This window comes from Lolium rigidum, chromosome 4, assembly GCF_022539505.1.
Source record: "Lolium rigidum isolate FL_2022 chromosome 4, APGP_CSIRO_Lrig_0.1, whole genome shotgun sequence".
NCBI classification, from domain to species: Eukaryota; Viridiplantae; Streptophyta; class Magnoliopsida; order Poales; family Poaceae; genus Lolium; species Lolium rigidum.
Genome location: NC_061511.1, coordinates 75454894 through 75480487, shown reverse-complemented (window position 1 = coordinate 75480487; position 25594 = coordinate 75454894). Strand labels below are relative to the sequence as shown.

General features: G+C 44.0%; 1 protein-coding gene across 2 annotated transcripts; it reads right to left on the bottom strand.

The window, feature by feature from the left end:
* Positions 1 to 5322: 5322 nt before the first annotated feature.
* Positions 5323 to 23463, bottom strand: LOC124647550 (polycomb group protein EMF2B). Of its 2 annotated transcripts, none has more exons than XM_047187471.1 (21): positions 23335 to 23463; positions 22184 to 22340; positions 22011 to 22066; positions 19136 to 19250; positions 18898 to 19054; positions 18748 to 18825; positions 16174 to 16310; positions 15620 to 15679; positions 15342 to 15466; positions 13632 to 13696; positions 13019 to 13071; positions 12693 to 12746; positions 12547 to 12606; positions 10265 to 10311; positions 10046 to 10191; positions 7935 to 8061; positions 7797 to 7845; positions 6867 to 6950; positions 6578 to 6657; positions 5925 to 6014; positions 5323 to 5786 (listed from the first exon to the last, which is right to left on the bottom strand). In XM_047187471.1, exons 1-21 carry the CDS (start codon positions 23367 to 23369, stop codon positions 5663 to 5665), a joined length of 1899 nt encoding a protein of 632 aa, XP_047043427.1. In that variant the 5' UTR covers positions 23370 to 23463; the 3' UTR covers positions 5323 to 5662. The 2 variants fall into 2 exon arrangements, with proteins under 2 accessions (XP_047043427.1, XP_047043428.1); XM_047187472.1 differs by having other exon boundaries at positions 18748 to 18819.
* Positions 23464 to 25594: the final 2131 nt, after the last annotated feature.

The window sequence follows — 25594 nt, the reverse complement described above, 5'->3', positions numbered from 1 at the left end:
ATGTAGTTGAGTATCAACACCTGCATCTCTGATTTCTTGATGCATCTGGAGGAAAGCATCAATCTAGGCCGGTACCTGCTCAACCTTAGCAAGAGGTCCCTAAAAATCAAATGGGTTGTCATCATCTATTGGTGTGTCACGCTCACTCTCAATGATCATGTTGTGTATGATCACACAAGCGTTCGTCGCCTCTCACATCTGAGACTCCGACCAGGTGAGAGCAGGGTACCGAACAACGGCAAAATGCTGCTAGAGCACACCAATAGCCCGCTCGACATCCTCGCAACATGATTCTTGGCATGTCACAAAATAAGATTCCTTCTCCGTAGTAGGATATCTGATTGTCTTCACAAATGTAGGATACCGTGGATAGATACCATCAGCTAGATAGTAGACATAATTGTATGTGTGGACGTTGATCTCAAAGTTAATGGTCGGCGCATGTCCCTCACCTAGCCTTCCAAACACCGGAGAGCGCTGAAGCACATTGATATCATTGTGAGTTCCTGCCATGTCAAAGAAAGCATGCCAAATCTAGAGGGAGGGAATTGCACATTCCACCAGGTTTTGTTCATAGTGTTGCACAGATCACCTCATCTATGAAAATTTTGCACAATCCACCGGGTCTTGCTCTAATGAGTTGCAAGAAAGTCTAATTCCCTACACTAGTAGAAAAGGTCCTTTAATCCCGGTTTATAAGGACCTTCAGTCCCAGTTTGGCAACCGGGACTGGACTTTCGGGATTAAAGGCCCTCCCCTTAGTCCCGGTTCAAATGTAGGCCTAAAAGGTCCTCCACGTGGTGCGGCCAGGGGGCTCGTGGTGGAGGACCTTTGGTCCCGGTTCGTCTGACGAACCAGGATTAGAGGGTCTATGCCGCGGTAGAGAAAATGGTTGTTTCTCTGCCGCGGGAGAGGTTTATGGTGGAGCAGCGTTTCTCTGTCGCGGTAGAGTTTCAGGGTTTTATATTATTCATTCAATTCTGCAATGCATACATCGTTCAAAAAATCACAAACATCTTCATGAAATACCGTACAAGTAATGCATGTTTACAATATATAAAGCCGGGACCAAAGGTACCATATCTATTCATATCTCTAAGCCATAGATATATGAACTCCCGATGGTATTCTCCAGTTCGAGCTATGACCTCCCTAACAAAGAATCCCGCAAGTTTCTCTTGAATTGCTCGTAGGAGATCCTCTGTTAGGAGAGAGTCCCGCAGGCGTTCCATCTACATTAAAAAAAAGGAGATCAATATGTATGAAAGGTAATAAAATAAGATTGTGAAATATTATTCAATGGCATGTATAGCCACCTCCGGGTCCTCGTGACAGGTCATCTCGCAAATGAACTCGCAGACGTAGTATCCACATAAGTTATTCTCGGGTTCCTGCTTCAAACACTTTACGAAAAAATAGTTCAATCAAACTAATAATCAAGAATGATAATGCATGGTAATGAAACAAAAATTCAAAGAGATTTAGGGGCATATAGCTATAGTACTACTTACAGGATAATCTTGAAATGTAAGCTCCGGTTTCCATTCACCCCTAGCAGTTGTGATGAACCGTTTCCAAGCCCTGTCCGATAAAGAAAAATGAGTAAATGAGTTATTGATTAGTTGATATCATCAAATGAGAACAGATGAAGACGCCGATACGATATTGATTGAAATTACCTCTGGAGCATGGCAGCCATGTTCGCCCATTGCCCATGGTCTTTACGTTTCGAGTTCATGACAAGTACTACTCCTTTGTTAAGCTGAATGATTAGGAGAATATAGTGGAAGCTGCACACGCATAACTCGCCGGATTATTTAGACTTCACATCGAGTAAGAGAAATCGAATGTATGTAAGACAGTTATAACACTCACTCGAAGTTGGGAAAGAATATTTTCGATTCGTTTACTTGCTTCTGTAAAAACCTTAGCAAGTTGTCCTCTGTGTCCTTGGCGTACTGTTGAACCGTAACTTCATGAACAGTGTTTGGGTCAATGAACCCAATTTCATAGAGTCCGCCTCTTCTGCATTCGAGCATCTTCACTCTGCATAATATATAGAGTACAAAAAGAATATAGTGAGGATAATTTTTAGTGCAAATGAATGAGCTGAGCTACAGACTTAATTACATAAATAAATCACTTACAAGAAGTAGAAACTAGTGAGAGATTTGTCGAGCGCGTCTTGATTGAATAACTGAAATAGTTCTTCAAATTCAATGTTTATCCCCTCCTTCCCCCGGAAGTAATGCTCATCTCTAACTCCCACCGTGAGGTAGAGATCCAAGTTCCGACAGGCTTGCAGGTACCATTCATGCAACTTTCGCATCTGAGTCCCTAGATGCGGGAGTTGGCCAGGTCTGACGAGAGTCTTCCTGTATGTGTATGTGTATTTGACTTCAGCCATTGAAAAGTAACCTTCGTACTGAACATCTGCTCCAATATCTCTAGCCGTCTGTTCGATCAACGATGCCGTCTCCGTATCATCAAAGGAGTGCACGACCAAGGGGGGTAGCGATTGATTTTCCTGTTGTCCGAGCTGGGCAATTGTTTTCGCTTTTATCGCTCTAGAGGAATGTCCAAGAGAGCGGTCATAATCACTTACCAACTCGGCTTTCTTTTCTCTCTCTTGGCAAAGTGCTTCATTGTATTCGGTGTTATAAACAGCTTTGGCGGAGGCTTCTTCGGCGCAAAATGCGCCTTCATCTGTTCCTTTACGACTTCGTCGGTTTGCGCATCAGTCCGCTCATATGGTAACAACTCTGGAGTCTTAGACCTCTTCGGAGTTGATGATCTCTTAGGAGCTGTAGTACTTGATGCGGTACTCTTCCTCTTTGGCTTAGGTCGCACACTCGGCGGAGTCTCCTGACGAGGAGGAGGGGGCGGACTATGCTCACGCGAAGGAGACCGCTCACGCGGAGGAGAATCATCACGCAGAGGAGAATCATCACGCGGAGGAGACTGCGGAGGCGGAGGAGGTGGCGGAGAATGAGCTGGAGGTGGCCTGCTTGGCTTCGAACCTGGAAACACAATGTTTTCCTTCCGTCATAGAACGGTGGTTCTAAGGGCTTCTCTCAGTTCAGTGATTTCCCCATCTTCACCTGCAGGGTGGTCAAGCATCAACGGCTCATATCCTGTCGTCACTTCATCCACCACCACAACAACATAGCCATCTTGGACCAGACGGTAATGGTAAGTTCTTGTAGGTAAGACATAGCCGACCGCCGCCTTCATGGATATGTTCACAACTTCTACATGCAGCTCACAAGGATGGCTCTCTGTGAGATCATCCATGGGGTAGCGAGGAGGCACCATCACCTGATCATCATTATCGAGCTGAGTGGAAGCCACGCTACTTTTCTGGTGCTGAGATTGCTGCGGGTCGATAGCATCGAATGCAGTATCTTCATGCTGCCCCTGAGATCACTGGGTTGTAAGTACTTCGTTAATTTGGGCTTTAAAGACGCTCACATGTTCCTCTAAGGACGATATGTGGTCTGCTTCCCTTGCCTTTCTCCTCGCATGACTTTTATCAGGAAATCTCTTCCTTTCGTCGGGAAAACCATACTTCCACGGAACGGAGCCTGATGTGCTTCATGTTCGTCCGCCGTGTTCTTGGGATCTAGATCTTGGAGTCATTTGTTGATTTCCACCTTGTTCTTCCTCTCTAGTTCCTCCATAGCATTTGTTGCTTTGGTGGGATTTGAGAGAGAAGGATTTGAGCACTTTTCTTGGTGTTCTAGCTCTGCATCCTTGCATAGTGTTGAGCCCTCCAATGCGATTAGTTCGAGTGAGAAATCGTGAGCTTGTTACTCTTGGTGGGGTGACCTCCTAGTTGGCTTGGCGGTTGGTGCTCCCGTGACCTCTTCGTGGAAGATTGTGAAGAGGCACGGGCTTCTCCTTCGTGGAGCTTGTGAAGTGGTTGTGGAGCTTGCCATCTCCGGAGTGGAGAAAAAGCTAGCCATAGGGGGGAGGCCTTTGTCCTTCGTGGTATTGGCTTGGAGAAGAAGGTGAGCCTTCGTGGCGTTCGGGATACCTTCGTGGTAGCCCACATCTCTCCAACGTGACGTACCTCACCTTGTGTGGGGGAACACGGGAATACATCTTCGTCTCCGCGTGCCTCGATTATCTCTATACCCGAGTTTACTTTCCTTGTGATAGCCATCGTGCTTGAAGTACATATATCTTGCTATCACTTGTGCTACATATATCTTGTGTCTATCTTGCGTATCTTAGTTGTTGTTGTATCTTAGTTGTTGTTGTTGTTGCACTTAGTTGAGCCTAGCATATTTCGGTTTTATGCTTGTAAAATAAATGTTAGTTTAATTCCGCATTCTTACAAGCCAAATTTGTAATAGTTTTTAAAACGCCTATTCGCCCCCCTCTAGGCGACATCTCGTCGTTTCAAAACTTTTTAACCGCCTATTCACCCCCTCCCTCTAGGTGGCATCTGTGTCCTTTCACCTCCTCCTCGGACAAATCTTCTAGTTGGAACGGGAGCTCCCCGTCCAAGCTCTGTGCCTTGCTTTCTCCTCCCATGCGAGGAGGCGGAGGTAACCGCCTCAGCGGTGTCGTCCCACACCTCCTTGCCAGAAAAATGGCCCATCTCGACCTGCTCCTCTTACACCTTCACGGCCGAGGCCTCGCCGTAGTCCCACTGGAAGGCTCCGAGGAACCTTGCGCGGCGCCACAAGTCCCACTCCAAACGCTCGAATGTGTCCCATGTGGACGACTTGAGGGCGTAGACGACACCTAATCGTCCTGCCGGGCTCGTCCTTCACACGGCAGCGCGGCACGGGCATCCTCCATGCATTGAGGAGCCAAACGCAAGAGGTGGATGTCAGCCCAGGTGCGGTGGAGAGCCCATGCCACATCCAAACTGACTTAGACGCGGTTGTGATGAGGCTTCGCCTTGGTCTGCGAGGTCCTAGCCTCGTCGTCGTTCTTCGTCCTCCTAAACAACCACCCGTTGCCCATGGCCAAACAGAGTTGTTGGAGGTATGGGGACATGAAGGCCTCTAGGTGGCAATGGCAAGAGAGGTGTGGCTCAGCAGGCGCAGTCACTTTCTTCAAATAGAGCAACACTGCCCGCTAGTACTAGCACACACGCAAAAGGTGAAACGCTGTCAAGCAGCCCGGGACAGAAGCGGGAGTATACGCATTCCCAACCGAAATTTTGGTCTTGGAATGGGTCAATCCACACACATCAGGTCGCTAGGATGGGTTTTCCCTTGTTTTCCCTCCTCCTATCCACGCTGACCAAGGTCAGTTGCCCTTAAATCTCGTTGTGTTAACTGGCAGACAGAAGTGCATTGTTCCATGAGGGATCTTTAACAGTCTCGTATAGTGAAAAGCCATGGGAACACTTATTCAAGTCAGCAGACCATACAACATACATACAAGTTCTAAGACCCTGAAATCAAAGAACATGCCCACACCGCAGTATATGACGAACAACAATTCATGTAAACACATCCCATCCAGATTTTTACAGCTTTCAACAGATTGATCAATAAATAGAATCGGATACTGTGCTCAATGACGCAATGGCCTCAGGTGAAGTTTTTGCCTCTGTTTAAGCTGCTCTTAAAGCTTCCTCCAAACATCTATTTGGTTTGAAGGAATGGCCACCCAAAAGCAGTACCAATGCACTTTGCTTGCCTCAAATTTTCTTGGGATCCAAGCTTTCCTTTTGGTACCCTTCAAGAATTGTGTTGCAGGTGTTCATGGCACGGGCATCTAGTAGACTGTGGTTCCACAGTTTGATCATAAGGAAACGCCAGCACCTGTTCACCCAGCAAGAAAATCACAAGTCAAATGAGCAATTGTGCAGGAATGATCGGCACAAAAGGTTCTTCCACAGGTGTTGAAGGCAACCACGAGATGTTAATTAATATTAAAGGGACTATAACTCGGCAACCCACCATAGGAGAGAAGTGTTCTGTACAAGTTGTTGTCCATGAAGCCGGGAAAATGCCTCGCAGGCCCAAGGAATATGACCATCCGCTAGCACCCTGTAATTTAGCCTTTTAGTAAGAGAATTGGACATATAGGGTTCAATTGGTACCGGCAAACAAAATTGCTGTATCACGCAATCTGCCTGCTACAAATATCATCAAAACAAACAATTTTGCAGTCTACTCTCCACGACAAATGTTTTATACTCTTGTAACATGTTTTGAAGCCACCTGCCTCTTGCTACGGCAAGAACACAATAAAATGGAACAAAAATGATCAATAGAGTATCATGTTGTGCAGGAATAAAACAATAAAGTAGATAAACAAAACAAAATGCTAGACACACAAGAAAAAACTGCCAAAGCAGCCCTGCGACAATCATCAAAGTGAAAAGAATTATGAAAATTAATGTTAGGTACAAGACAAAGACACAATGATACCCTTGTGTCTGGAAACACGATACTATGCATGAAATATACTGAGGCTTTGGTACGTCGAGTTTTCAAATGCCAAAGTTGACTACAACAGTACAACTGAAATCATAGAAAGATATGTCCAATGCTAGTTTCGACTTTTATATGTGAAATTACATGCTTGAAGTTGGAACAATGCAGCTGACCTTTGTTTTCGAACAAATGAATTCCACATATGCATAATAAGCTTCTCGTCTTTTGTGACATCAACAAAATCATCAAGCATCTGCAACCCAATAAAGATGGTAATCTCAAAAGATAGAGAATGTCTAAAACAAATTGTTAGAGAGACACTGACTGGATTTTTTTTAGAAAGACACTGACTGGAACAAATTGTTAGAAAGACACTGACTGGAACAAATTGTTAGAGAGACTGACTCAGGCTCAGGTCTTGGCAACAGCATGTTTCTGAGCAAAAATATTATTGTATCTTACCCTCCTATCTTCAAAGTCGGCGATGTCATCATCCACTTCATCTTCACTATCACGATCTGAGAAAACTTGTTCCACTGCCATTGGCTACAGAATAAGTAAATCCAGTCAAGCTAGATCTCAAATGCAGGAAAAATTTGTAGATACTACGGAGTCATAATAACAAAAAATTATATCACTAAAAATTAAATAAAACAAGACATAAGTAGGTACATTGCAATAACCGAGTGACGAGCATATGCAACAATATTTACCAAGACAATGAAGACTGGAGTACATAGCTCAATGATGCAGACCAAGAAAGTTGGAAAGAGGCAAAACGTTTTCCGACATGAAGAATTTTTTGTCAACTGAAGTTGTGAACAGCTTGGCACACTGGTTTCACCCTCCAATATTAAACTATACCCACCAAACTGGCTGGTATAAGAGGCACATGAGTAAACAAGATGATAAACGTATCTGCTTAGCCACCTTTCTTTATAACTGAGCGCAACCAAGTCAGCTGCGTAAACATCAATTTCAGCTCTTCCAAAGAGAAGAGAAAACAAAACATCTTTTCCGGAAATCATGGTTTCAGCTAACAAGGAATGGAGACGAGTACTGCTTGGCAGCACCCTCTAAGGAGATGGAACCTGACATTTTAGAGCTCTACCAGAAATCAGCATCAGATTCAAATACTAAATTACAGGCCGAAATGATTATTTCTCTGTACCAGATGTTTAACTGCAGACCAGGCACCCAGAAAACAAGATGGGAATACAGAATACTAAGCCTGTACAGGAATTATGTAATATCACAAAAGTACAGGAATTATGTAATTATCACAAAACCATAACAATGCATGCACCAAACAGCAATAGGTCATGATGCAAACAAGTATGAGAAATACAACAATCCAATGAGAAGGATGAACGATTTTTGTAATCCACACACCTGTGCCCTGTGAGAGTGAAAGAACTGACGTTTCTGCAAGAGTTGCCGGCTGCCAGATATTATGTGCATAAAAAGTTATTTTCACACTTTCAATCGTAAGATGCATAACATATATTGGCATATAAATAGAAGGCCTACTTTCTGGGATCAGCTCGTTCCGCAGATAGCTTCCTTGTTTTCCCAAACTGTAGTACTGTAGGTGGTGAAAGATTGCTACCATGTACTGAGTGAGCAGGATCAACAGAAGCACGTGCTACAGAAATATCTGAAAATTTTAGACAATAGAAATGAGATATTAGTAAGAATAAAACTTTCTGATGGGGATTGTTCACATGGATATGCATTTAGCTACGAACTTGGCTGTTTTAATCTGAACATGTTAATTCTTACAACTTCAAAAGCATAAATTTGAAGTGCAACCTTCAACTTCTTGCCAAGGAGGTACTAGTCACTCGGCCCAATGGACTAACTTATGTTTGGACGGCAAATCAGCTAGAAATTGGTGACATTGTGTACAGGCTACTGCAGGATGGTGATCTTATTCTTATCAGTAGGTCACCGTCAGTACATCAACACTCCCTTATTGCACTATATGCGAAATTACTACCAGTTCAGTCAGTTGTTTCGATCAACCAATTGTGGTGGGGACCTTTTATGGGAGATTTTGATGGGGATTGTTTGCATGGATATGTCCCACAGTCTATAAGATCAAGAGTTGAGCTTGGAGAGCTAGTTAGCTTAAGCCACCAACTGAATGTGGAAGATGGTTGAAGTTGGTGTCCTTAACACATGGCTCTCTAGCTGTTGACATCTGTAACAAGCTCAGATGCTTTACTTAAAAACTGAGTTTCAGCAACTTCAAATGTTATGCCATTCACTCTCATTCACACCAATGCCAACAAATAATTAAATCTATGAACTCTCAAGCTTCACCATGGACTGGCAAGCAGTTCTTCGGCATGCTGCTTCCATTTGAAATATGAATTTCAGTACTGATCCTAAGTTATACATCATAGACGGTGGCTTTTGGCTACAGAATAGCACATCTGGCCTTTTCTATGCTATGTTCAAACAATATGGTGTCAAGAATCTTGAGTTCCTCTCTTCTGCTCAGGATATACTATGTGAATTCTTAACAATGAAGGGTTTAAGTGTCTCCCTTCCAGATGTCTATCTGTTCTCAGATCATTAATCAAGGAGATGAAGTTAATGATGATGAAGAGTCTGTTAGAGCTAGCTACAAGCTCCCACCAAGGACTCCCTCTTTCTAAAGAGATGTGCTTCACACACACACACACACACACACACACACAGTTCTGTCTTGATGTGCTTCACACACTCCCTCTCTTTCTCTTGGTACGTTAGTGTCTCACACACTCGCGCGCATGCACGCACACACACAAGAGATGAAGCATATTTATTCTTCTCAATGCACTACATTCTTGGCTTTCTTACAAAGGGGATACAACCTTATATAGGCTTTCTAGGTCAGTTACTATTCCCTGAACAGTAGGTCAATTACAGTAAATCCAGCTTGTAACAGCTGGAAAATATTACAAAACTGCTCTTTTACAAAGCTATCAAAACAGACTTGAACACAAATACTAATCTTATTTCTACTAGATTACAGAGGTAGTATGTTTTTCACATTTTTTCATTTAAGCTAGGTCTTGTTCTTTTGGACTTAAATGTTCCCATTTTCTGTTTTGTAGGGACATTAGATTGGTGCTCTAAATTTGCCTAAACTTGTACATACATGCAGGAAATGGTGAAGAGAAATAAATTGGGAGTAAGATTTATTGTAGACAAGCTTACAGAACAACACAATGCCATGAGAAACTAGTCAAACAGCTTGTTCCCTAGCCTAAAGTATATATTTCGAAGTGGTAAGTTCTGAAACTATTTGTGTTCCCAAAAATAAAAATGTGATCTGCTGACATAATCTGTTTAATGGGAAAAGATTTCTAGTGTTTGAGATGTTCAGGTATAATAAAACAACAGTTTAATAATCTGTGCCTAACGTAAGGGTCTAAATGTTTGAGTGCTTCATATTCAAAACAGCATGCAGAACTTCTCAATGATGTGCATCCAACAAAAAATAACTGGCATATTCTGAATATACCATAAAAGAAAGTTTATAAGAAACTTGACGGGTTTTGCCCAACTGTATGAATGAATTAGTCTAGGACCAGAAAAATGGTTGCTAGGAAAGAAAAAAAATGAAAGAGAATCATAAGATAAGAGTGTACCATCGTCCTCCCTCGGCACAAAGTCGTTTTCTGACCCTGCCTGGGCCTCTTTTGGTGAAGCTGAATCCAAATCCATGATATGGGGATGCACATTGCTTATTTTCGCAGCTGTGGTTCCCAACCTTCTACGCTTCTTAAACCTTGAGCTGATGCAATGCAACACAGTTAGCATGATGAAACAAAGAATATAGCATCATGAAATGGAGAAAAGGAGCCTACCAGTAGGAAAATGTTTGATGTCTTGGATCAACTCCCTCAGCCACAAGCTGGAAATAATAGGGATTCTTAGTTCTAGAACTAAACAGAATGCTTCAATTCAAATCAATATATGCTATTCATAGAGTTAATATGCAAAGCAGATTCTGCGCAGGGAAGCATGAGTTGATTATTAATAAGAGGCACCATGGGTGCAGCCATGGCCTCTGCATTCAAGAAAGCAAAACAAAAGGCTAAGAGCGAAAGTGGGAATCTAATTACCTGAAAACTAAATGATATTCTTATTGGGCACATCACAAAGACAAGACACTTAACATTTGTATTTAGGCTTTCCCTCCTTCGTAGTCACACGTGATCTCCTGACTTGGTCATTGCTGTGACAAGAGGTGGCCAGCGGAGATGGGAAGTGATTTTGGTCGTGTGCTTGATTTTTCGGCCTCACCCGGCATACAGATATGGCTGGTATGTATCAATTGATTAGGGATTAGGAGCAGCTTTGCAGACCGAACCGACCCAAGCTCTTCCTCTCATCACTCTACACCCAGCAATTCTTCCGATTCAAGCCACCGCGCGCTGGCACCACGAGGATGCCGCCCAAGCGGGGCAGCAGGAAGCCCAGCCGGGGCAGGCTGCGCAGAACTCCAGCCACCGCCATACAGGTAACGGAGGGCCGTACTTAGTATGTCTTGTCCCTTGGAGCTGCCGCTTGCTGGCCATTTTGGTGTCTTGGGGGGAGTTGCGATTGTTTTCTCTGCGCTTGGGTCGGTGTTTCGATTTTACTCAGCCGGCCAGCCACCTCTCATCTAGGGTTTTCTGGTCGGTGTTGCTTTATTTCGATTCCACTATACGGGATTTAAGCAGCCAATGGTCATTAGTGCTTAATAGTCGTTTGCTTGCGGTGGCAGGAGAAGGGTGAGAAGAAGGTTGAAGAGAGGAGATGCCACAGGAGGACATGAAGAGATGCCACAGGCTTCTGCGGAGGTGATTATTTGTTCTCACGTACAGTACAGTTTTGTGATTCATTCAGAAAAAGGAAACCGCTAGGCCTTGTTTGGCACTAGTGTCTTAATAGGGATTGGTTTGGCTGTTCGATTATTTCTACGATGGCTGGGATGGGGAGGTAGAAATGTGGATTTCTTGGGTTTTGTGAAATACTTGATGGTCGTTTGGTTGTGATGGCAGGAGAACGACAAGAAAGGTGAGGTGGAGGAGATGCCACAGCCTTCTGTCGAGGTCAGTAGTATTTTGCTCCCCAGGTGTTTTTTGGTTGCAACATTTCTTTCTGAAAGAGCTCGCGGTCGGCTTTCTGAGATGCTTAATGTTAATTTGGCTGTGGTGGTAGGAGAACAACGAGCGGTGCCATGTTCGGTACTTCGTGTTCTCTTCCTATCCTCTCACGAGGTGTGATGCTATCATATATGGAAAAGGTGAGTTCCCCATGACTATTCAGGTTCAGTATCTTCTTCAGGCCCACACCATAACTGAAGCTAATGAGATGTGGCACAGTGTCTACACTATCTGGCTTGGGTTCAGATGAGATCTTTAAAATTTCTCAATTGTACAGAGTCCCTTATGTAATTTGTGGGGTATGTGTATAAAATTCTCAACTGCTCTATAGAGTATAGATGTGCAGGCAGTAGATAGAGAGAAAACTTGCTAAATGGATGTGTAAAGTGAAGTTGAAGATCATTAATGTGAACATCAATGGTGTGAACAAGTAGATCTCATATGTGCAAAAATATTTTATTTGAACCACTGGGTAAAATTAAAGCTGATGGATTTAAGAACCTGTGCTAGAAACACATTGTGCTATGCACACATTCTTGCTGACTACTGGGCAACTATGTGTGCACACAGTAGCACAGTTACAGAGTTGCCCTAGACATCATGAGCTAACCAATATACCTAAAAATACACATACGGTGACATTGAAAGATGTGCTAGTGTACCACAAGAAACCATAAAGACTATTACCCCAGTAGGCCAAGAAAGATGTATACAATAATCATCTTTCAAGATCTACATGTAAGACCAGTTTGGCTGGGTCCATGCTCTGATATTTCATCTCCTTGGAAAGTATAATCATTGATGATTCCTCATCAGGGTAATGCAGCCCCATAGGGTTTTGTGTACCTCACATTCACCAATTAATACTCTCGTAAAAAATCCGTCCCCAGAAATCAAGTCATAGCATGCTAAAATTAACACTCGGTTCAACCATCTATCAGTGACTAATTCTATCATTTATTATCGACAAACTTGGGAGTTCTATGTCACTAATTTACCTCTGTTCTCCAGGCATCAATCTTCAGACTAACATTCACAGCCTGGTATTCTTCAGATATCTGTGTGAACATAGAACAAGCTAACAATCAAACTATGACAACGATTAAATAAGATTTTGTGATGGAAATTTTGGCGGTATACCAACCCAAAACTCGAAGTGGAATAGGTCATGCGATGAATTCAGGTGACACCCGAGACCCTATTATCACCAGAATCACAACATTAGGGATGTGTCTTGATAAAATGTGCACAGAGATTGTTCCATAAGAAATAATAAAGGATATGTACACAGAAAACACAATCTAAATTTCATCACCAAAGGACAAGAAAACATCAACAATCCAATGGAGTAAAACAAAAAAAAATGATTTTATCCTAACTGTATAAGGTGAAATGATCAACCAGCCCTTTGCAGTACCGTGTGACATTTCAGAAAATATGACATGAATGCAACTTTGCTTTAAACTTTACCTTATAGCTTCCACACTTCACCAAGCAGAAGGGGCAAGCAAAATCTTCAGTGACTGGCAAGAAGGGATCAATATAAGAAACAGAAAATTAAAAGAGCTAATTTCTTGAAAATTAAGATAAAGAAGCAACGAACCATGAAGCAGACAGAAATTATCTGAGTTTTTTACCCACAAAATGTCAATCAGTGAGATGCAGAACTGAACATAGGTAATTTCAAAGCCTCTAAACCAGATCTTTTACATTATCAGTATTCACAACGAAGTCCTTGGATTCCAATTTCAACATTACACTAATCTATTGAAATGTTACAAATCATCTCAAAGGTGTGTGCTTTCTGTTTTATGTACAAGCATTTTCATTAATAACATTTGTTCAATGAAATATAATGAATTTTCAGTTTATGTTAATCACACAAAACTTGATTATAGAAATAAACACATAATTTAGTCAAAAGGAGATGGTTGATATTGTAAAGAGTAACATAACATACTGATATTACTAAATATCTTACACATCTAGTTAATTTACGTTACCCAAGTCGATACATGAAGCAAATGAATGTGAGTGAAACTGAAAAAGCGCATGATCCCAAATGTTTGTGTAAGAGAAGAACCTTCGGTTTTTTGCATAGTATTGTTGTAGTACTTGAAGTTGAAAAGCACATTACCAGCTCTTAACCTGTGAAAGAAAACTTTTATTTGTTTACTTGGCTTTATCAAAATGCAAATCTATTTGTAAAGGTGAAAGTAAAAGCAAAGTGTCATAAAAAGATCTGGCCAGGCACGCTAGGTCAGCCAGGCTTTGGCTAGGAGCTTTCACAAGAGTCCAGCATCTGTTCCAGAAGCCAAAACCCCATCACTAGGCATTTGTTGAAATTTGATATACTGACTCCATTTATATACCTACTCTTTCAGACATCTATATCTATATCAAATATTAGAGGAATATATAATAATAAAAGCAATAAGGCTTCTCGTCCATTTTCCGATTTTACCCCTGAGAGTTTGGGAATATTACAGTGTCTGCCACCGCTTAAGTGAAAAAATAGTTTGTCCGTACGGTCCGCGGCCCAGCCCTCAACGGTGAGGACGCCCGGCGCAGTCCCTCGCCTGGCTGTGGTCTCCCGTCGAACCCCACGGCCGATGCGTCACATCGCGCCCTCCACGGCGAGGCTCCCAGAGCAACCCACACCTCCACGGCAGTCTTCACATGCAATAGCTGCGGTCACCCCCCCCCCCGACCACGCACCCCTGATTTCCGCGGCGGATGCGTCGGGACCTCCATGGCGAGACTACGGCGCAGCCCCTGGCCTGGCTATCCACGTGCCCGATGCAGCCTCACTGCTCACGTAGTCCTGTGGATTTGGGGGAAAAAATCAAACCCAAACCTACAGGAGGGACAGAGAAACAGAGTAGCATCGACATCCCTTCGCGTGGTTTTAAGGAGTCCGAGATGGGGCCACAGGCTGCAGGCTGGACAGGATGATACAGAGGTTGTGCTGGGCACAAAAAAAAATTCGCAGCCACGTCCGCTCACTCCATGCACCAATCTGGACTGCAACCTTTGCTATGTCTGACTTCTGAACCTCACGTGACAGCAAACTGACACGACGTGTAAATGTTTTGGTACTATCTAGCTTCCCAATATAATTAGACTCCAATCTCTTGCGAACTGCAACCCTTCAAAGTTCAAAATTGCATTCTATCTGTGTTGTCTATACTCTATATTTGCTATACTTGTGAATACAGCTTATTAATTATTGATGCTGAAAATAAAATATAAATAAAATGGTTCTAACGCTTCAAATAAAATTCAAGAAGCCCCTCATTGAGTCCTTAATTACCAACGTGGAATTTCAAGATATCCCAAGGTGAACCTCAGTCAAATTGATTGTACCGTTCTTCACAGTGAAGCGGTCACCAGGGTGAAGGAATACATGATGTTTGATCTCTTAAAAAAAAATTGGATCTTCCATAGGTTAGATTGATGATACACAAAGGATGATAGGAATGACGGCACAGAGCGATAGGCAGCAGCAGCAGAATCTAAGCATATCACAGGGCAAGTCCTCCTAAATCCTAAGAGGATTGGGCTATCTAAGCATGTCAAAGTGAAATTTAAGGGCGACACATAGGATGAGGTGAGCGAAATTTAGGGGCGTCAATAGGATGCGGTGAGGAGGTCAAAACACACACAATCCTCTCATGTTTCCTTACATGCTTAATTTCCGCTGTTGTGATAACATTTTAATAAAATATCTCCCGTTGCAACACACAGGCAATTTTCCTAGTTTACAATAAAGAGCCATATATAGTAGCCTTACCTTATAATATGTGGTAATGATGAAGGTGGGACACCACTGTATGAGTAACTACTATATGGAGATTCAGACATGTCTCTTGCACCAGCCTCTTGAGCAGATATGGCTACTTGGAGTTGATATGAACCCTGCAACAATATTACCAAATTCAGAGAAGCTATGGAAGTAACTGACAGAACTTGTGCTATAAAAGGGTTTGCCATCTTATATCAGCAATGCTTGCCCCCCTTAAGTACAGAACCAATGATTAGATTAAAACAAATGAACAAGAATCATCTTACCGTAGCATCAACCTTATGAGAGCAAAATGTCAAGCAGCTGTCCTGCTCTAGAAGTTTTGGCTGCATGTAACAAACAGAAGACATGTATAGGTCAACCTACATACGGAAGTAAAATTGGCAGCAACTCCTTTCTCTTAGTTTTGAAGTTCTATTAAAGATAAAATAAATAGCCAAATCTGAGGAACAACTGAAGGAGAACACATTTCCGAAATCACTGGAACTTCCATAAACTACAGATTCCATTATTTACTCTTGAGATGATCTTATAATAGTTTCTGTTACAATGATACAAACTGCCCTACCTCTAATTTCACAATTCAGGATGTGCTAATTACAAACACTCTGGCCTTCAAGAAAACTAAGTAAATGGGGTGGATCATCAATAATCAATAATCAAAGTACATGTGGCTAAGGTAGTTTATTTAGGCAGAAACAAGCTTCAGGTGCTGCAAAGGGCTGCACTTCATCAATACTATGGTTAAATAATATAGAAAAGTTGTAGCACATAATAAGAACATCAAGCCATAAACTATGGGGAAGTTCAACTGACATACCTCTAAGAAGCTTGGGCTCATACTAACTGCAGAAGCCAACTCCACTGTATGTCCCAAGTTCAAAGTTACACAATTCTCCAAAGACGAACCAAGCAAATCAATTGGTATTTTACCCCAGAAACATTTGCCTTCAAGCTCTGCCAAATGCATCAAATAGATGATAGTAAGCAGTTGCACTCAACAAGACTAAAAAATCATAACTGGTTTCTGAGTTCAATGTGTTTTTTACACTTAACGTTCTCCTCACAACATGCTTTTCGGGGCGTGTGAGAAAAGAAGTGTTCTTTACACTTATTTTTAGAAGGAACATGTGTTAACCTATACTGCCTAATGGTAGCTGACAAAAAGGATCCCCACAAAGGAGAATATCTAAATTCCCCATCAAAAATTGATCATCCAATGTTTAATGAACATTAGCCATATGATTCTCCTTGTGGCCAGCTAGTGGCGGTACACCCTAAATAATCTCAAACTAGACCATATAGGCATATACTATCCAAAAACTATGTGAAAGCTCAAAATGTTCATCATACAACGTAAAGAGACACCTATACATGCAATTTTAGTAAGGGGCCTCTAGGATTCTTCCATTTTTGCTCTCTGACGATGTCGTGGCGTTAGTAGTATAGATGGTAGCAGTTGGCAGTAGCTTCCATAATTGTAGTCTAGGTCAATTACTGCAATAATCTAGCCGTATTGAGTTATTTTGTGTCAGAGTCAAAGAAGAGTCCTAGTCAAATACTACTGGTGCGACACCATCATCCTGTTGGTCAGCCTCCCGTAACTCCCCAGCCTCCCGTAACTCCCCAGCCCTAAACGCCGCCGCCGCCTTTAGCGCCGCCGGGGCAAAGACCCTCGGGGCGTGGCGGCGGCGGGGGCCCTTCCTCGTCGACGCCTGGTGGACGGCGGCCGGATCCCCTTCCTCGACGCATGGCGGGCGCGCGGATGGGTTGGGCGGCGGCCGCCCGCGCTGCGCCCCTTCTCCCGTCGGCTCTCCTCGGCCGGCGCGGTTGGGATGGGCGGCGGCGGCCAGCCGCTGCGGCCTCCTCCTCCCGTCGGCTCTCCGCAGCACTCCGACAGGGGCTGGTGGCGGGCGGCGGCCGTGCTCATGGCCTGCGCCACCTCCCCCCGCCTCTCGCCGGTGAGTGGAGGCGATCTCGGGCTTCACCCGCGACACGAGGTCGCCCGGGCAGCAGCCTTGGGTAAGACGGTGGAGGTGGCCCTCTTCTTCGCCGGAGAGGGTTGGCTCGCGGTTGGTGGTGGTGGATCTATCGATCTATCACCGCGTTCCGGCGGCGAGATGGAGATGCTGGAAGGCCGGCGACGGAGTCGCCGGTGGAGGGTTGGAGTGGCCAGCCCGGGATGGTCGTCGACGTGGGGGTCCGACCTGAATAAAGGCGGTGGTCCTAGGGTCTCTCTTGCGTGAAGAGGAAGACCTCACGGAGGCTCCGGACTCGTGATCTAGCCGGAGTGTTGAGTTCCGGAAGGCTCCGCCGGCGAATGTAACAGTGCTTTTTGCCTGGAGTTTGCTGGATCGGTGGTATTCGGTCGTGCACACCCATGCTTTTATTCTGACCGATTGGTTCTGGAGAGAGCGGCGCGAAGCTCTTTTTCTATGTTGACATCAAGTGACTATGGATCCATGATGAAAGTCGGAAGAAGAGAAGTTCATGAAGGCCGGATGGGAGGACTAGCTAAGGGAGGTTCAAGTCTCCGCGTTGTTGAGGGACTTGCTTGGTGTTCCGGGCTTCACAGCAGCGGTATGAAAGCTGGGGCGACAACACAGTGAAGTTCGCAGTCCTACCTTTCGTGGTGAAAACCCAAGGTCCGGCCTTAATCGGTTGTGCCCGGCAATGACCTTGTTGGAGGCATTGTTTTGAGAGCGGGGACTATCTTCGTGGTGAAAACCTAAGATCGTTGATCGGACGACGATGGTGTTCGCGCACCTGTTCCCTTCTTGGAGGCGTCGTTTTTGGAGATTCTCGTATTTCGGTGTTTTCTTGGCGGTGGATGTATTGCTGTTGTTAGGCCCGAGATACTCGTAGCGGGACTTTTGTTTCTTAGTTTTCTTTTCTTTCTTTTGGCTGTGTGCATCCGTAGTGCCATTAGGGTGGTGCGTTGTTGCAGAGGCTGGGTGTAATTGGTATCGTTTTGATATTAATATATTCCCTTTATCGAAAAAAGTCAAATACTACTACTAGTCCTAGTAGGTTTGCATCAGGCCTCCTGACGTTGATCCTCCTATAAGAGGATGTGTATCCCGTGTGTTTTGGATCAAGCAGTAATAAACCCCCAATCTTCCAATTGCTAATCCCTACCTCTCTAATTTCTCTGATCTACCCCCAATATCTTCTCAACTCACCGGTCACGGCACCAACCCGCAGGCGACGCCCTCGCCCGCCGGTGAACCATCCCTATAATCTACGCAGCAGAGGTGTACACAACAGACAATGGTTGAAATTTGAGGACTTGGCTCGGTATACTTGTAGCATTCAAAACAATGCCTCTTAATGTCTTAGTTGCACTTATAGCTTATTCTCGTAACTGTTCAGAAAATGCTTATCACAAACTTACTTTGGAGAGCAGAGCCTTCCACATTGTCCCCAGTGCAATTATTTTCCCCAATATTTTCTCCCACTTGCCCTTCTGAAACTAAAAAAGGAATCATGTTACGGTGGTGAAGAAACGTAAACCAGAAATAATCACAGATGATGCACACCATACCACAACTGATAAGGATAATGTTAAGGTTGCAAGCTCGGGAGGTTGTTAAATTCTTGACATCTGGAATAGTGAATGTAGCTTTGGTGTGATCTTCATTACCAGATTCACTAAAAGACGTAAGCAAACAAGCCCGACTGAATCGATATATCGGAGAATGCTGTGAAACATGATGCCCTCAATGAGATAAGAGATCATTTGGTATAAAATGTTGCACGGAACTAAAATATGGTAGACTTACCCCTTCAAGCGAGATATTTGTGGTAGGAGTAGCTAAAAGAACATAAAGAGGGAAAGCATTCTGTTCTGGCCACTCAGTATTTGCACCTCGAGAAAGTGATACAGTTATCTGAATCCTACATCAGAAAAAACACTGGTCAGTATTTGCATGATGTAACAGACAAGGTTCGATTCAATAGCAGTTAGTACGAAGTATAACACAGGATATTACAACTAAAATAACTTAATTCTTGGCCATTGTCTGGACAAACCCATTTCATCTTCTATTACAGCGTAGAGGCAGTAGCAATCTAGCTCTAAATCAAATATGCCTAACAAACGCTGAAGTCGTAAAATACCAAACATAAATATATTTGGGTTGTTGCTCCAACCACTGGACAGAGTTGAGAACATGATTGTCTTTGGTGGACCATGACCTTATGTGTTAATCTTAAATTTGTGCAAATTTAGGGCAATTGCTTGCCTTAGCAGATGGGCAATTTGTGTACATAAACTGGACATGTATTTATTATCTGCATTAAGGCAAAAGCCAATACTAATATTTGTATAAAATAAAACAAATTTTCACATATAAACATTCTAAATTCGCGAATAAGAAGCTCACTACGTTGTACAGGCTGTCATAATCTATGAATGCACCATCCTTGATCGAACAGAACTAGCCGAAAGTAGTTGCATGCTTAATTTGGTAGAATAATAATATGGTTGGAATTATTGCAAAAGAATGTAGAATACAATTGGAATCTATATACAGTTCTACCGCTTCTATCGATTTATTATGGACAATTACTTGCATTGTTGCATTGTAAGAAACACTTGTTATTTTCTGAATAAATAATAAGTGATCTTTCATTTCAATACATAGTGTCTACCTAAAGGCTTTGATGCTACTACTAGCTTAAAGAGGAAAATTAGGTTTTGTACAAGAAGATTAGCACAATACTATTGCAAAGAGGTGTAAATTAGAAAACTAACATCCAATGTGAGGATCGCAGGCAGGGCCACATTAGCGACACCTGAGGTGACATTTATTAACTTGATGATCTTAGCCAACATTACTTCGCATTGTGCGTGTGTACAGTGTACACCAAAGTATGGTCATTATACAAATTCGATGGAGTTTGATATTCTGAAAAAACATAGTTTCCTACGCTACTTTTCACAAACTTATAGTTGTTCAGTCTAGTTTGAGTGAATACACCAGGACTCACTTAGAGCATCCCCATCACATGGTGTAGGTGTAAAAAACCTGTCATATACACCACTTGGGTGCAAAAAATGGCTCCCATCGGATGGTGTAGGTGTAAAAAATGTGGTCCCGGGTGTGGTCCAATTTTACACCAGTGGTTTATATTTGCCCCAAGTGGTGCAAATATACACCACTTGGAGAGGTGGTGTAAAACCAACCGGCCGGCCATGCGCCCCCTCCAACCGTCACTTTTGTCCCGTAGCGCGTGCCCATCTCCTCCCCGCCTACGCACGACCGCTGCGCCACCGCCGGCGACTCGACCTAAATCCGGCCAGCCATAGCTTCCCCGCCGCCCGCCTCGCCCCAACGCACCTCGTCGGACTGTCCCCGCAAGGAGAGATGGCCGGGAAACGAGCTGTCGCGGCCGTAGCAGTCCACCGCCCGGCGGCACGATTCCGGCCGGATTAAGGCGCGCCAAGGCGCTTCTGCGGCAGTCTGCGGGGCCGCACGAGCTCGGGCGGCGGCGATCTGCCATCCGCGAGCCCCCGCGCGGCCAAGTGCGGCCGGAATCGACCGGGGCTTGACTGGCTCCGCCTCGCGTCGCCGTCCGTCAACCCATCGCCGCCGGCCTCGCCCCGCCTCCCCTCGACGCTGCTGATATCCTACCGGCCTGCAGCTCCTCTGTCCGGCCTTTTTGTGCTAGTTTGTTAATGGTAGAATTATGTTTTGTATAGATGTCCTCAAGCAAGAGTTCAAGCTATTTGTGATGAACTATGACTATTTGTGAGATGATTTGTGTGCAACTTTATGATGAACTATTTGTGTAATAATGATCAACTATTTGTGTTATGAAATATGTAGTATGTTTGCATTTTATTTGTGTTTTGGAATTATTTAGATATGAGTTTCATCAATATGTTTGCAAATCTGAAAATATACACCACCTAGGTTTTACACCATCTGATGGGCACTTGGTGGTGTATTTTACACCATCTGGTGGGCACCCAAAAAAACTGGTGGTGTAAAAGTCCAAAAAAGGGAGAAAGTGGGTGGTGTAAAACACTGTTGGTGGTGTATAATGCCCCCTTTTTTACACCATCTGATGGGGATGCTCTTAACTTGGCAAATGAGAACACCTAGATGCATGAGTTTCCAGATCTGACAGTAACACAAATATGGCATGCTGGCAATCCTAATGGGAATGGAAAGAAAAAATGATTAACACTTAGCAGGGGGGACACACCACATCATGGCAGGAGTGTGCCAACTATTCAACAGGAGCCTATCTGCAAAAACATCATTACCCCGACATACTTGCATCTCGCTCATGTGAGTCACACATGGGGAAACCCCTGCCAGGACAACAGTCATGCCACATCACCATCAGCAACTCAGCATGCTGTTCTTTTGCCTGTCTGGATTGGACTCAGGTAGGATCCTAGGTTCTGCAGCTTGATACTGCTATGTTGGAAGCATTCCCAATTTGATTCAACCCCGATAGTGAAAACCTTATCTATGTGGTTTCAACACAGCGATAGGAATAAGCAAAATACATAGTAGTGAAGTCTACTATGTCAATAAAATAAAATACGTTCTAAAGCGGAACAGTCTTTTCTCTTTTGACATATCAATTTTTTTTAAAAGTCATGGGTTTCCTCGTTTCTTACAGTACAGTCAAAGAGTATACCTCTTTTTCCGGCTTGCATGTATCTTGTAATGAAGGCATCTTTGCAGAAAAGAGGGCTGCAAAAATCGATGATACATCATTGGCATCTCAAATCACTTACACGTGATGGTTACGAGTGGTAAGCACGTGTAGTCGATGTCATTATTAGGCAAGAAAATTATGACGAAACATACATTTTTAATGGATCTTCGTTGAATAATATTGTACAATTCGACTGGCTTGCAGTACAAGGCGAAACTTTCTTCAGCAGCAAGCTGCTCATCTGGAGATAACCGAGATCTCGACTGTTGACGGCACATCTGGTCTGCAGACTGGGGATAACCGTTATCCCTACATATAAGCAGCATGAGCGTCAAAACAAGAAGATACCATCAACCCATCTTACTATTAAGATCAAGAAAAAACATCTACCATATATACATGGTTGCATCTCTGCAAAGCAGCTACTCAACTATTTTCCAGAAATCTAGATACAACCAAGGTAGGTACAGCGCCACATAGATTTGAAGTAAGGGGTCATTAAAACTCACGAAACAGAATTGGCCATTTACTAGTTTGCAGGTGCAACCAACCGCCATCGGTTACCAATCAGTGACGAGTCGGTAGACAATATTCATTTACTAATTTCCAAATGCAACCAAGGCAGCACCGCATAGAGTGCCAAGTAAGCAATCATGAATTCTTGGATTAGCCATTTATTTTCAAAAGGACTTTACTATCCACCAATCGAAACTTCCGACAACGAGACAGAGACCATGGTCCAACTACCATTCTTGCATCGCACGTAAATTTTTCTACTGGATTGCTACCACAATGCCCTACTAAATAAACACACAAATTGATCAACAGGCGATGTTTCTCGGCTATCCAAGCGGACATCACCAGGAAACTTTTGCACCGCACGTAAATTTTTCTACTGTGTTGCTATCACAATGCCCTACTAAATAAACACACAAATTAATCAACAGGCGGCGTTTCTCGACTATCCAAGCGGACATCACCAGGAAACTTTTGCATCGCACGTAACTTTTTCTACTGGGTTGCTATAACAATTCCCTACTAAATAAACACACAGATTGATCAACTGGCGACGTTTCTCGACTATCCAAGCGGACAGCACCAGGAAACTTTTGCATCACACGTAACTTTTTCTACTGGGTTGCTATAACAGTGCCCTGCTAAATAAACACACAGATTGATCAACTCGACTATCCAAGCGGACGTCACCAGGAAATTAAATCTACACAACTCAAGTAGCAACTAGCAGAACACAAGCACAGCACAGGACATATATTAAGTTAAGTGGGTGGCGGTGGCAGCATACCCAGCTTCGCGGGCAGGTAGGGCTAGGCCAGGCATCCTCGTCGTTGCCTCAGGGTCGCAGACGGGCGGGCTCAGCGAGGGGCATCAAGCAGCAGGGGCGGATCTAGATGATGCTGCGCCGCCGCGCGCGGAATCTGTGGAGGCTGAAATTAGTTGGGGTTTGGGTGATATTCACTAGGATGACTAAATTCTCATACCTCAAAGACCGATGGCGGCGCGTGTGGGCGGGAGGGTGGAAACCGAAGGCGGTGATGGCGGCGGCGGGGTCTGAGTAGGGCACGGGCGCAGCTCCGGTTCACCGCCTGCCCGCCAGGTCTACCGGGGCAGCGTGACCAGCAGAAGGAGGGGGGCGAGGATACGAGCAGTCAACCGGGGAGGACGCGAGTCGCGGCCGCAGCCCCCGATCTATTTCTCCGGGGGAGTTAGCACCGCCGCCGCCGCCCGCCGCCGTCGTCTACAGGAGAGGAGGCGATGGGTTTGGGGAGGGAGATATACGATGGGGACAGGAGGAGGTGACGCAAGAGCACGCGTGCAAGTCACATGGGGGAGTAGCCACGACACGCGCCCATCGGTCCGATCGATTTTGCGGTCTGAAATGGTCCAAGTTAACCAAGCGTATCCTAATGATATGTCTTGCAGAGAATTCTTGTACTACGAACACAGAATCCTTCAACAAAACTAATAAAGGCTGAAAAACTAGAATTTTTGCGGGTGCCTGAAAAACTAGGTTACCCATTCCTGGCGCCGGCGCCAAAGGGTCTCAAAGAAGGGCAGCTAGCAGCTAGCCCTTTGGCGCCGGCGAGACGTTGAAGCTCCATCGAAAATCGAATTGACGATACAATATCTTTGACGGGCACTACTAAATTCTCCACGATACAAGAAGGGCAAGCGAGGCCATGCCTTTGAAGTGTTGCAATTGTTGTCGTGAGAAGAGGATTAGTGATGGTTTGGAAGGGTTCCAGGGGGTAGGTTTAGAGCAGTGCAACCCTCCAAGCGAGAAACCTATAGCTCTTGATCGTTGTTCATAGTTGTTGATAATTGCTCTAGATTGATTATCACATTTGTTGTGATGTTTGAGTATTCCTTTTATTCCTCGAAATAGGCTTTCACCCCGCTATATTAATATAGCAACCAACCGATACAACATGCACGCTGGGACCGCAGCACAACCAAGTCCAAAGAAACATAAAAGAAAGAAAAAAGAAAACAATGCCAACGATGGCAGCTCGACAAGAACGAAGATGACTCGCAACCGCTGCGCCCTCCGAGTAGTTCCACCACACACCTAGCCTACCAAAGCCCCGCGTATCAAACAACACCTTCAACAAGGAAAGCGACGACGACGCCGCTGCTGCCCGGACTAGTCCTAGGGTTTCCCCCGATACGCGGAAGGGATTAGGGAGGAGGTACACCCAACGCCCTTCAAGAAGGCAGGGCGACACCCACAGGCGTCTCCGCGTCGGTGTCGAGCATGCCAACAAGGATTTCTCCCGCCCACCAAACCCACACCCCCAAAAGCTTCGATGTGCTCCACCTAACTTCGATGTATTCCTTTTATTCTCCTTCTCCGTCTTATGTATTGTGTGTCATCTTCTGATGGTGTCGAGCTTGACACTAGCATACACTTGATTAAGACGTCATCGGCTTTGTCGCGGACTCTTCGCGCCTCGTTTTCTACCTTCATGGTCAGGGTGAGGGTAAGGGTTTTATAGTCCATAATATACACCGAAAACACACAACCAATTAATGGCGGTCATCTTTCTAGCTTGCAATGAAGCATATTATTTCTCTACAACACAAATTTATTTAGTGGCAGTTACCATTCTAAGTATGCAGGTTTCGGGGTAATCATATTTGACCTAAAATTTCCGGTACGTTGAAATAACATGCAGAACTTACTATACATGTCAATACGGTTTGATATATAGATACCCATGGCATGTCCTAATTATGAGATTTTAGGTATTTAAAAGGATGCTAAAATAAGATTTTAAAAAGGGTTTCACGTCCCAAAAGAGAACTTTTGCATGTTGGCCAAGAAATGGTCAAGGGAAAAATCCATAGCTAACGTAATGTATGGCGTTGCGGGTTCTGATGTAGTCTCGAATAGAGATTCTTTAAGGATACCTGTCTATAGCAACATAATTTTCTTAAATTTTATTACTCCACAACGGTAAAAGTGAAAATTTTGGTCTACATACAATAACTATGATTAAAATAAATAAAAAAATGTGATCTGAATCTAAAATAAAGTTACCTTG